At 48.2% G+C, this 13,758-nt stretch overlaps 1 protein-coding gene across 1 annotated transcript in view; it reads left to right on the top strand.

The window, feature by feature from the left end:
* Nucleotides 1-13,758, top strand: part of LOC142578277 (fatty acyl-CoA reductase 1-like) — a 55,028-nt gene continuing 41,270 nt past the window's right edge. The window contains exons 1-2 of the mRNA XM_075687678.1: nucleotides 1-135; nucleotides 13,507-13,620. Of these exons, the coding sequence (XP_075543793.1) occupies nucleotides 1-135; nucleotides 13,507-13,620 (249 nt within the window). The remainder of the gene's footprint in view (nucleotides 136-13,506; nucleotides 13,621-13,758) is intronic.

The following is a 13,758-nucleotide window of genomic DNA, read 5'->3' on the forward strand; positions in this document are numbered from 1 at the left end:
ATGACGAATAAAGCCCGGTTGCATAAGATTCCATCACCTGCTGCTGAACCCAAACACAATGAGGAATCGGAAATTGCCCGGTTCTACGAGGATCGTGCTATATTCATCACTGGAGGCACCGGTTTCATTGGGAAGGTGAGTGTCTTTCTTGAGATGCTGTGCTATATAAAGCATGTCATTCACATCGGTGCGATAAATCTGCAGAGTTTGTGAGATGCACATTTTCTTTGCCCAAATCCTCAATTCTGACTCATCCAGTGATCATCGAGACCTACATGCCACCGCCCAATCTATGCAGCCGTGCTAACGTGTTTCTAATAATCAAACCAGCCGCTACGCACCACAGGAGCAGTCAACCTTTTTTTTACACGCAAGCGTAAGTGGCCCGCCACTGAAATCGATGAAAAGTATGAAGCCACGAGGAAGCGAGTGGCGGAGGAGCAAGGCTCCTGGAGGTGGAGTCGAGAACCGTGCGCCGGGGAAAGGACAAACGAACGCGCTAAACGCGCTAAAACCTATCAATGCTTAATGTAGCAGGAACCGTTTCCCTCCTCCTCCGTTCAACTCTCCTGCGCGGCTCGACCTCGATGGTGGCGCTGCCTATGCCGGACCTGGCGTAGCAGACAGCGGCTAACTCGCTACCGGAGGAAATCTGGAGAAAACTTCGTTCGCGCCCTACGAAGCTGTCTTTGAGGCGAGGTTTTGCTGCGTCAGTCAGTAAGTGGCCTTAATAATGCCATGTTTTGCGCAAAAAATATATATAGAAAAGGACGGTTACTTAAGGCGTAAGGCATCCGCACGTTGAGAGTTCGTGTTGCTGAAGCACGACGCATGCACGCGGTGCGGTCAAACACGCGCGTAACTACCAGAGTTTCAAGATTTGGCCACGTGAAATTATGTGAACGTGGTTTCGTAGGTTCATTTACGTAGCTAAATAATGCCTTTGTTTAGCCCGCTCGTGAAATATTCCAGCTGTCTTGGGTCAGCAGCGACTTACAACTGGGCTGCTTCTGCTCGGCGCCTTGTACAGATGCGTGTAGCTGATGCACGGATTCTGGCGGCCATGAGCAATGTTTTCACACGAAGACGATATTGATAATGCAAACAACGTACCTTCCCTCCTCTCTCTCCCTTTCATCTTTGCTTTCCCCTTTCCCATTCCCCCGTGTAGGGTAGCCAACGGGACGTTCTCCTGGCTTACCTCCCTGCCTTCTGTTTTTCTCTTCCTTCCTTCCTTCCTTCCTTCCTTCCAAACAACGCATCGGTAGTTTCCGCAGCTCATGAAATCGGTTTTTTTATGTATATATATGTAGTGCAAAAGCTTGGAACCTGATTGCAGGAATGAACTACATGAAAAAACTGGACAGAGGTTCGCGAAGTAATTATACCCTCCCACCCCCTATTAGCATCAGTAAAGCTTTTGCTGAAATGCTAGTTTTATATCTGTATAATGCACGCGTCTTGCGTTTTACGTTTTAGCAGGGAGCCAGTGTCTCTATAACTCGAACACTATATTGAAACCATTGGAGACAGAGAGAACAAGAAGGCTGTACGACCGAACAATCCTCAAATGGGTTTAACAAACGTGCTCAAGGACGGCAACTCCTACCGTACTCCATAATGAGAAACCGCGAAATTATTTGTCGCAAGAGATGCAAGGCAACTTACAGTGCATTTGGTGCATGCGATGCGCATTTATATTTTCGGTGGCATAAAAATTTTAATGTGAGGCCGTAAAAATGCTAATCCTTATCAGGGGACCTCTGGCCTTCTGCACCCTTTCTCTGCTATGGTAATCACGCACACAGAATGTGCGAGTAGGCGCTGCTGAATCCTCCGATTCCGAGGACAAGTCCGGTGACAGCCGGGATAAAGGCGAAATGCAATAGGTGACCACAGGTGGCCTAAAGTAAGTTATCCAGGGCCATGCACTACGACCTCCCTGATAGCCTTAGTCGCTTATGGACGTTAAAAAATGTTCAACACCACAAACCAAATCAATACGTATGGGCGTACACTGAAGCTAAACGACACTATTCGCAAGCCTTAGTGAGCTTCGCAAGAGCGTCGAGAATGTGCTAACGTCTGCTGGAGCTGACAACCATGGCCTGAATAAAGTCGCTTTCATGTCTCAGGCCAGCCGCAAGTACGAGCACTTTTACAGCAAGAGAAAACTCCCATGAAAAAAAAACGAGTACATTCGAAAAAAGTCAAGTTAGACATGCTAAAAACCGCGCAGAACAGGGACACATACGCAAGCACATATTTAAAGAAGCAGGCGTAAATTAGGTTCACAAAAAAAGGCAATGAATAACCGTGGCACTTCCCAAAGTCATGCGTTTTTTGCAATCTCCTTGAAGTGAGGCCACCCAATGCTATGCACACGCACTTTTCTTTGCGCGTTGCGCTAGCCAAATGGTGAACAAAAAAGCATTTTGCCCTCGCCTTGTAGTTTGCGGCAACCGAAAGCGCAGCATCGCACCATCACAATGAAGTTCTCATCCCTAACACGTTTGATCTGGTCCGCTAACGCACTGGATCAATCAGTTTCCTCGTCCAGCACTTTCGTCGCACTGGTCCCAAAATGGCAACGGAGCCCGCTGTAAAGAAAAAAAACATACATAAGCGCAATGCGTGCTTCCACGTGAGATGAATTGGCCAAGGGGGGAGTGGTAGAGGCTGGGGCGACAGGAGGTGGCGAGGAGGAAACGCCGGAGAGAGCCGGGTGGCGGAAAGACCTAAGAATAACAATACTTTTGAAAGATAGAGGGGCTTTAAAGTGTGTGGCAAGGCAACGCCACCTAGAGGAATGTAGCGTTGAGCGAAGCGGGGAAGGAGAAAAGGCGAAGCGTTGCGGAGGAGGAAGGTAGCGGAGGCGCGCTGGGTTGACCTCCTCTGGTACTGGCAGTTGCTACGGGTTCTTTGTGCAGCATGAACGTACCGGGTCTGTCTCGTGATAACATCGTCCCCGCGGACCGTATGCTGTATGTGCAAGTAAAAGCGTGCGAGGATGAGCTGGTGATGGCGGCGAAATCACGCGCGCGCAACGTAGGAAAGCCGGGGAGGAAGTGCGCCGTCTCTCCATCGGAAGGGAGGGGGGGTAGGGAGGGTTGTTCGACACCAGCGGCTGGTGTTTATGGCACGGACGCGCGAGCTCTATCTTGAAAGATATTTGCGATGTGGCCAGTCTAGTCGCACCGAGGGCCGATAGCTTCGTGTGTGCTATAGCACCTATACGTCACCTGAGTTCACGAAGTGAAACGTCACTGTAACTAATTCTCGGATGGGCAAAGTCAGACCGGCAAATTTAGTGGCGTAAAGGGAGCTTTCGACAGCGTCTCTCACGAAGCGGTGTCGAGGAACCTCCGCGACATAGACTACGACACAAGAATGTACGAGTACGTCATGAAGAACACCAGCAAGGCACTCTAAAGTAGGCGATGAACCGAAATGTGTTCTACATGCTGCCATCTAGTGAAAACGGGGAGACATAGTTCCCCGTGTCTGCGCGTGGTCGGCGATCTGGCAGCGCGTGCTCTTCTTCTACATGTAGAAGGCGTCTTAGAGACCATTAAACGTGTGCCTATGTGACTCCTCGTCTGGCCGTCTCGCACTTCCTTCCTGGCTACAACATGGTGTCAGAAGAACAGGTTCTACCAGCGGACATCGGCTCCTAGTCCTCCTCCGTGCAAAGGATGATGCCAGCGACGAAACGCTGGTGAGCTGCTCCCTATACGCACATCTCGGTACTCATGCAACGCGACCCCTTAACGTTCGAGGCCATGGCGTCATTCGTAATTCAACCGCCGGAAGCCTTCAACTTTTCGTCGCCGAACGAGTGGCCGAAGTAGAAACAAAGATTTGAACATTTCCGAACCTCTTGAGGGTTGTGCGCTCAGCCCGAGAAGCATCAAGTAGGCGCGCTGCTCTACATCATGGGCGAGCGAGCCGAGGAAATCTACGCCACTTTTGCTCTCTCTGAAGAGAAAGCAAGAGAAATTCATAAGAAATTCGACGCAGTCGTGGAGCAGTTCGACAAATACTTTATCCCGCGACGCAACGTAATCTTAGAACGAGCCAGATTTAACACCAGAGTGCAGCAAGACGGTGAGTAGGCTGAAGATTTCGTTACTGCGCTTCACACACTTTCGAAAGAGTGCGAGTTCGGCGTTCTTCGAAATGAGTTCGTGCGCGACCACCTCGTAGTTGGGATAAAAGATGAACAGCTATCCGCCAGGCTACAGCTCGATGCAGACCTCACTCTTCAGAAGGCTCTTGAGTCCGTCCACCAGATCGAGAGCGTCCGTCACCAACAAGTCGAGCTCCGCCAGGAAGTGCCATGTGTGAACAAAGTTGCGTCCGCTTCCCAATCCGCTTGGGGCGGTTCGGAACAGGACAAAAGCGGCAGCCATTCACATGGGGCAAGCAATCCATATTCATCCTCCGGTAAGAAGAGCATGCAGAAACCATGCCGCTGGCGTGGTCAAGAGCATCACCCTCATACTCTGCGCCCAGCGCACTCGGAAGTCTGCATGAATTACGCTTCCGTATGCATGTCGCGGCGCCTCGATTGTGTCGAAATGCAACTAATCAATTTAGAAGCAGGATTCATCGGAGTAATCAAGACGTCGGATGCTGGAACGTGGGAGGCAACACTCTTGGTCCAAGGTCAGCCAGTAGATTTCAATATTGACACCGGCGCCGACGAAACAGTCCTCCCGAAGCAAGTATTCCGATGTTGAAGGGCAGACCTTATCTCTCAGCTGCTCCTCGCCAGCTACATGGTGCAGACGGAAAGCTTCTTGCAGCCGCAGGAGTGGCACAACTCGAGCTCATTTACCGCGACCGTACTACTACTCAGGATGTCTACGTCTTAGATTAGGTCCGCACTCCGTTGCTAGGCAAGCCAGTGATCAAAGAACTCCGGATGTTGACATTTGTAAACGCCATTGCTGAGAAAGTGAATCCAAAAGAAGAATTTCCAGCATTGTTCCAGGGACTCGGCAAGCTGCAGAAGGAACACCGAGTTCAGCTGCAAGCAGGAGTGAAACCTTTCGGGCTCAGCTCTCCGAGGCGCATCCCAATTCGTTTATACGAAAGGACAAAGTTGGAACTACAAAGAATACAGAAACTCGGCGTCATATCACCTGTTGACGAGCCGACGGAGTGGTGTGCGCCAATGGTAGTCGTCCCAAAACCTTCTGGAGACATGAGAATCTGAGTGGACTTCACAGAACTGAATCGCCACGTTCTGAGAGAATGGCATCCTATCCCTTCCGTAGAGCACATTCTCAGGCTTCTTCACGGAGTTAAAGTGTTCTCCAAACTGGAAGCTAACTCTGGATTTTGCAAATTCCACTTTTTGAAGGTTCTAAAGAGCTCACCACGTTCATCTAACCTTTTGGACGCTTCTATTTCAACCGGTTACCGCTTGGATTTGCGTCTGCTCCTGAACACTTCCAGAAATAGATGTCATGCATTTCACAAGGTGTCAGTAAGGTTGTCTGTTACATGGACGACATCCTTATCTGGGGTTCGAATGAGCATGAGCACAAAGACATTTAGAAATGTGCTGCAGCTACTCGTCAACGCTGGACTGACATTGAATGAAACCAAATGCTTGTTTAATGTCCAGTGCCTCACGTTCCTTGGACACTAGCTAGACCAAGACGGAGTACGTCCCGACGAAAAGAAAGTTGAAGCCATTATGAAAATGGGCGCACCAAGAAACAGGACCGAGCTGCAGAGAATTCTCGAAATGGCAAAATACCTCGCCAGATTCATTCCCAATCGGTCTGGAGTCCTGCAACCACTTACTATTTTGCTGTCACAGAAGCAAGAGTTTGCTTGGGATGCTCCACAACAGCAGGCGTTCAACAGATAGAAGTCGGTGCTCTCGTCTGGCTCTGTCCTTGGAGTTTACGATCCATCGAGAAAAACGATCGTCACTGCAGATGCATCATCCTTCGGACTTGGTGCATTAATCCGGCAGAAGCAAACGAATGGCAAGTTTTCTGTTATCGCTTATGCTTTACGATTACTCTCAGAGACCAAGAAGGGTTACGCTCAAATCGAGTAAGAGGCTCTTGCCTTAGTCTGGGCATGTGATAAGTGCGGCGATTATCTTGTCGGCAAGCCGTTCAAGCTGGTTACGGACCATAAACCGTTGGTTACCATCTTCACTTCGAAGAGCCTTGGTGACCTGACACCCAGATTACAGAGGCTAAGGGTAAGAATGATGCAGTACCAGTACGAGATTGCATACGTTCTAGGCAAATACCTTCTAGCACCAGACACCCTTACAGAGCGCCTCTCCAAAAGATAGAAGACACAGAGCTCGAAGAAAACGTGGAAGCTTTCGTATGCTCTTTGAAAGCTTATTTTCCCATAAAGGAGCACTGCTTTCAATGGTTAAAGGCATCCCAACAAACAGACCCTGTTTGTGCACAACTTCGCCGATTGAGCAAGAAGAAAGAGTGGCTCTCCCGGCAAGCTTTCCCAGTGGACCTAAAGCCCTTCTGCGACCATCGACACCAGCTCCTTATGGAGAACGATTTACTCTTCTACGCGCTGCTCGAGTTGTCGTCCCTGCCTCTTGCCAAAACGAAGTCCTTCGACTCTCACGTGAAGGACACTTCGGCATAACAAAGACACTTGCTCGAGCCAGAGATTGTCTCGTGGCCCACTATAGGAGCTACACTTTTGACTTTTATCTCTGTGGAACACATTACTATTACCTTTAAAATCGTTCAATGCGCACTGATTTCGTACAGAACTTAAGTATTTTCTCTTAGCTTCCTCCGAATTTCCCCATTTGAGTGTACTATGTGTTGTATTTTTAACTTTCACTTTGTTTCTCTATATGTCTCTCGGATTTTCTTTACTTTTTCTTTCTTCTTAAGCTATTTTTGTAGCTTCACCTTTTGTCGACTAATCCAAAGCCGTGTTATTGCTTAACACATTCATCTGCTGCTTTTCTGTTCATTTATGCCGTGTCTCCTAAAACCTTTCTTATCGTAAATTTTACATGTTGCCGTTGTTGTTTTATTAATTCCGTTCGTCATGCACAGGAGGTCCCAATTCAGTTTCTAACTACGGAACCTCCTTCTGTATATATTTATCATGTAATTATCCCCATTTTTATCTTAAATAAAACTTATTCTGATTCTGATTTCACGTCCCTGGTGAAGCAATGTCAGCAATGCGTCTAAACAACAAGTAACAGGAAAATGCCACTAAAAAGTTCCGAATTTCCAGAAAGACCCCGGCAACGCATTGCAATGGACTTGTTTCACTATAAGAGCCAGTGGTGGTTGATAGCAACAGATTATTATTCTAGATACCCTGAACTGGCTCGACTCGAGAAGCTTACGTCCGCAGCTGTAGTCAACCACTGCAAGTCATTTTTTGCATGCCACGGGATTCCTGAGGAAGTTGTTTCCGACAACGGCCCGCAGTTTTCGTCGACTGAGTTTTCACTCTTCGCTCAGGACTACACCTTCAAGCATATTACCTCTAGCCCTCCCTATCCTCAGAGCAATAGACTTGCTGAGGCTGCGCTTCTAGCATACATGTCGACTCCTTTGAAGAATGGGTATAGCCTTGCGGAACTACTGATGGGTCGTCGGCTAAGAAGAAAGCTTCCTGTTAGTTCCACCAAGCTGACACCCCAACTGCCGGATCAAGAGAGCCTTCGGAAGTTCGAGGAACAGTAGCGAAAACGTCAAAGGGAAGACTTCGACAGACGTCACGGAGTTAGAGCTATTCTACGGCGACGGAGTTTGGTTGGCAGATCTTAAGTGCAAAGCGATCATACTAACCCCAGCCGATGAGCCTCGGTCCTACTGGGTTAACACCGACACTGGTGCTGTACGCAGGAACGGGACCCAGCTAGTTCGCTATTCCCCAGCTAAAACCAATGCAGGAGGTGTTTGTATCAGTTATGGTGTAGCATACGCCTATTCGTGTTTCCAAAACACTTCCCACATGTATACTAAATGTGGGAGGTGCGTGAAGCCGCCTGCTGCAACGAACTTCGCTTGCTCTGTTGGGGAGATGTTGTATATGCTGCCATCTAGTGAAAGCGGGGAGACATAGTTCCCCATGACTGCGCGTGGTCAGCGATCTGGCAGCGCGGGCTCTTCTTCTTCTGCATATAGAACGTCTGAGAGACCATTACAAGGACGAAGCAGGCTCGGCGACCCTCCCTAAGCTCCAGGACGCCACCACCCAGCTCGCCCACCTGGTGAGAAGAATGGCGAGTCAAAAACAGAGCCTTAAAGAGCAGGACATGACAACACTAGTTTAAGCACTCGTGATAAGTCGAATGATATATGGCACGCCTTACGTGGCACTAAAGAAAGCGGAGAAGCAGCTTTACATATCTAAGACGTATACAGGCTCGCTCTCGGACTATCCGACCAAACATCTGCCTAAAGACTGCTCCGACTGGGCATCAGAACACCCTGGAGGAGTTGGTCGAAGCATACAGACCCAACCAGATCAAGAGGCGCAAGCTGACCCATGCGGGCAGCGCTATCCTACGAAGGCTGGGCTAAGCGGAATGCCTGCAGAAAGGCGGAGAGAGGAGGATCCCGCTGCACCTGAGGGAAACCTTCATAGACGCGTCGATCCCAAGAAGCACGCAGTTCGAACATACCCATGAAAGAAGATAGGCAAGATCTAGGGCTCTAGAAAGTAGCCGGACACAAGGTTTGCGGAAGCGGCCAAGTACGCGAGAAGGAGGGCGTACTCGATCAGAGTCGCGAACTACAAAGGATTTCGGCTGATGGCGGCATCGGTGGCCAAAGAAGACACGGACTCGGCGAAAGAGGCCATTCTTCTGGCCTCGTCCATTTGCACGAAATGAGTCTTACGGACTGTTGGGCGGCCTGCAGAAATCTTCAGGAATGATCTACGCTCTCAATATCCTGAAGACATCGAGAGCTCTCACCTCCCCCCCACTCACCAAAGATATCTACGTCTGAACCCTAGGGCACGAGTTTCCGATGAGAACGCGGGGGCCAAAGCCGCGTCCCGCCAAAACATGTCAAGACGTTAGGAGCATACAAATGTAATCTATGCTTCTCTTAGTTTTTTATTCTCGCCATTAGGTGACGTCACGTCGCGGAGACCACTTCAAGACGTCTCTATACGCGTTCCATTACTTAGACTCAAAGCTGCCTACTTAGCTGTCTACACAATTTCTTTGATGCTTGTGAAAATTGGAATGACGAAAGTCCCATTTGGGATTGTTGACAGTGACGATTTATTGACAACATTGCGCTTGTGTCTGTCGTCCCCAAGTCCTCGTTCCAAGTGGTGCGCAAATAACATTGATCATGAATTGTAACCAATTTGCCCAAATCAGCACCCTTCTAATATTTCTGAAGCCTTGATATGGTTAATATGATTCTCAATCTTCTGAATTTTAGAAACGGTCCCTGTTTCATCGTGAAAATATGCTTACTTACAAGAATATTTCCAACGAAAAATAGAAAGACTATGATCTCGTTAACACGTCTATTCGTTTTAAGACAATACAAGCAAGAAACGTATCGAAAATACAGACGGTCAAAATGGCGGACTCCGTGCCGGATGATTTGACTGCAGCCGAAAATTAATGTTTCAAGGATACTTTCATTACACTGAGGTCACGAGGACGCTCATAACATTTAGGATAAGGAAATTATTGTGGCCTTATAATTAATGTCAACTCCTTATTATTTTTTATTTGTCGTTAAGCACTGCTATCGACACTACACATGCTTCAGCGCAGGGAATTCAGTTTATCGTGCGCACACGCTCGCATGTGCACTTCACAGCAACTATTACTAAGCCTTTCCGTAAGGCAGCTTGCGAATATCACTATCGGCGAAATACGAAAACACCCGTGTGCTTAGATTTAGGTGCACGTTAAAGAATCCCAGCTGGTCAAAATTTCCGGAGTCCTCCACTACGGCGTGCCTCATAATCAGAAAGTGGTTTTGGCATGTAAAACCCCAAATATTATTATTAATATCACTATCGTCGAACTCGCTCAAATAGACAGTGCGCTCGCTCGTCTGACTGGAATATTAGGCGTTTACCCCCCGTGTATAGCGGAAAGGCGAGCGCTGGTACATGACCCGCCTTTTCTAAAAGCCGATAGCCTACTCTAATAAAAGTGCGCCACCGATTTTCTTTTGTTTTTGTTGTTTTATTAGGAAAGTTCAGAATATTTCAGACCATATTGAACCTATAACATTGAGTTATCAATGACTCTTACAGGAATGTGACACACTTAACCAGCGCTCCGCCCCCGATGATTGGAGTGCTCCATGAGGCTGCTAACCTTAGGATTTGAACGCGCCTCTGAAGCTCTTGTACTTGTTTGGTAGTGTGTAAATTGTACCGGAAAACATCGAAAATATGTTGTACACACAAATGTTAACCCAACAGCATTCCATTTTTTTTCCATCGGCAATTAATAGTTTTCAATGTACACTGTAGGTAAATTATATGGCGTCGCGCCATCTTGCTACGAACACTTGCACTGAAACATTCGTTTTCATGCCGTGTAGTGGTGCAGCCCACGTGCAGCCCATGTGCAGCTTTTGTGCAATGGTGTTATTTAGGAAGGATGCTATTGTCAACGCAGCATACGCTGTCATGTAGCACCAGCGGAGATACCGGTTTACCTGGTTCTTAGGAGCCTGAAGATAACACGTCTCTGCAAGCTTGTGGAGATAATTAAAAATAAATATTGAGGCACTGTTCCGAGTTTTCACTTTAAACGTTGAGAGTTCACCGGGGTCCTCACATAAGGGTAAATCGAATCGCCGTGCTTTACAGGAACGTTTCGTTATGAGAAATGCTTGCATCATCTCTAGAACAAAAAAACGAACGTCATAAGATTTCTGATTTGATGAGACCAGTAATGCAGTTTTCTTAATTCAAGGTTTTCCGTCCAAATGGCGCCCAACGTGAAAAGCTGCCGGTGCGTTCTTCACCAGCGAGAACAGCACCTGGACCAGGACTGCATTTGTGAATAGCAGCTACGTGGGCTACGAGATGGGGCAGGCGGCCGCGTGACTGGACAAGTAGCTCGCTGCGCAGAACAAGTATATTGAAAGAAACGGCACGGAATTCCGAAATGCGTGCGAGGTGTCACAATGGCCTGGTGCTCTTCGCAAGGACGACGCCCTTGAGGAGCATAACAAATTCAGCGAAGGTGCAGGACATGAAGAGGCGCGAGCACTCTGGTGTCAAGGCTTTGGCGCAAGCAGCTGCGATGGTTTCAGGGTTACCGTCGGCTGGCCACGTGCAGCTGAAACGCTGCAGGAAGACGGTGTGAAGATTCTTTCAAACAACAATCACAATCAAGTGAGCTTACATCAGATGAATGTGGACTCCGAAACTATGCATTTTTTTGCGTGCGCCAACGACAATGGCATCCTTCACCGCACCTCTGAAGGTGAAGGGCAAGGTGAGAGTGCTAGTCTTGCCAGCGAAGAAAGCGACGGTGACAGTACCATCAAGAACGCGTCGTGACCATGTTCGAAAGTTCGCTTGTTCTAACTACGTTCCAGGGGAGACAAGAACACTGCGACCGGCCATCCATCGGCCAGCGACTGCAACAGATCGTGTTGCAAAGCAGGGAAAAGTAACGTTAGAAGCCAAGATAGTGTACTTGGCACAGAATCTTGCATGGCAGCATCAATCGATGGAAGAATCAAGCACTCTGTTTATCCAGTTGGAGCCGCGCACGTTGTACAAAACGGTGGTGGACTGTAGCATATCTGGCAACCGAGCAGGTGGCGTTCGGTCTCCAGGGCAAGGGAACCAAAATCAGCTTCAACACTCTCCTTCTCGGAGGGGGAGAGAACGAATTGCCGAGATCTTGTCGATTGCTTGATACAAAAATTGATAAGCGGCCAGCATTGCATGACGCAACAAGTGTGACGTGGTGAACGTGGTGAACTGGTCACGTGATGCTTCGCACACCTTGGTTCACGCGTCGCCAAGACTTGATAAGTTGACGGAACTCACGACCGAGGAGGAGTCTGCTTCCAGCCATCGTGGTACGTGGGTAGACCGTGCGCCCCACGGCTCTTAAGGTTAACTGTCCAGTACGTAAGGCGAATTGTCCTTTTTGCTAAGTTTGTGGAAATATTTTCGTCTAGTGTGCCTAACGTTGCGCAGTTGTTCTTTTTCTGGAAGTTGAAATATTACATAACACTTCATTTCTACGTTAACTGCTTGAGTCTTTTCTTGGTGAGGACTACTCGCGACAACAACCAAGAGACTAAGACTGTGTTTCAATACTAGCCGTAGACGGAAAAGTAGACGGCTAAGTGGACGGCGGCCATCTTAAGCCCCGTTCCGATTCTCATGAGGACGTCAAAACTGACAGCTTCGCAAAGACAGCGTCGAAGTCAATAACGATACAGCCTACTTTCCTGTCTAAACACGATGGCGGCTGAGCAGCACGCTTGGAAAGCCGACAGGAAGGCTGTCCGCACACAAGAAATCGTAGATGCGCTATCCTACGCCCTTAATGTGAGCTACATCGTGTTGTTCATGGGTTTGCAGGCAGAAAGACTTAAAATGCAGGAATTGTGTGCTCTTTTTTCAACTATTTCTCGACACCGCTAGGTGGCGTCACGTCAAAGAAGCGTCTTCCGTACGTCTTCCAGACGGCTAGAAACACGTTCCATTACATGGTCTCGAAGCTCTCTCGGCTGTCTCCTAAGCTGTCTACGTAATCTCTTTCCGATGCTGGCCACAATTGGAACACACTATCAGTCGCTTCAACTCAAGCGTCCTCGTTCCGTTCGGCGTCCCAGAGCAATGCTTCACTTGCCGGAAGCACCAGTAGCGAACGCCTAGCAACAACGAAACAGCCTTTACTATGTAAACTTCAAAATAACCACTACAAGATGTTCAACGCAATCGTCCAAGTACACAGATCTTGCACCTCGGCGCAGTGCACGTCTCGCGCGCACACGCTTGCTGCCCATGCGCTGGCTCGCCACAGTCTCTCTGCTTACAGTTGCCGTCACTGCAATATCAATCATCCTTTGCGCATGCGCAATGGTGCACCGTCGATCGAAGGAGGGATCGGCCACGCTCGTAGGTAGATTGCAATAACGCGGTATACCGTTGTCACGCGCTGTCCGTAACATGGTGATGCACTTTCGTTAATCCATCATTATGGTAAAGTCAATTTTTTCGACAAAAACTATTAAAGAACTCTTGTGATAGAATATGCCAGAATATGTCACACACTTGAGACGTCATTAACTAGCGCGAAAACGACATCGGACAACAGCGAGAAGCACACAGGACAGAATATATCTCAATGCGCTCCGAAGGACACTCGCAAGCAGCGCTTCCCCAGGCCTTTATCGAACTGAAGTTGATTTAACGTTGAACTAAAATTGATTCTAACAGTAATTTCGTCACAAAATAAAAAAGCGTCATTATTCAGTATTGATTACCCTAAGAAGTATCTCTACATTCCAGGTTTTGCTTGAAAAATTGCTGCGCTCTTGCCCTGTGAAGCGGATATATCTGCTTATGCGGAGTAAGCGTGGTGTGGAACCGGAGGAGAGGCTTGACGAATTGTTCAAGTGTGAGGTAAGATCTCACTGGATTCCTAAAGAACATTTTTTAAACGGGATAGCGTTAAAGGCCACGTGTCACAGAAAATTCTGGGTGGGTGTTGGCGCCGGCGGAGCTGCCCGTGAACGAAAATTTCTGTATATATTCAGGTAT

This window comes from Dermacentor variabilis, chromosome 4 (genome assembly GCF_050947875.1).
Source record: "Dermacentor variabilis isolate Ectoservices chromosome 4, ASM5094787v1, whole genome shotgun sequence".
NCBI lineage: Eukaryota > Metazoa > Arthropoda > Arachnida > Ixodida > Ixodidae > Dermacentor > Dermacentor variabilis.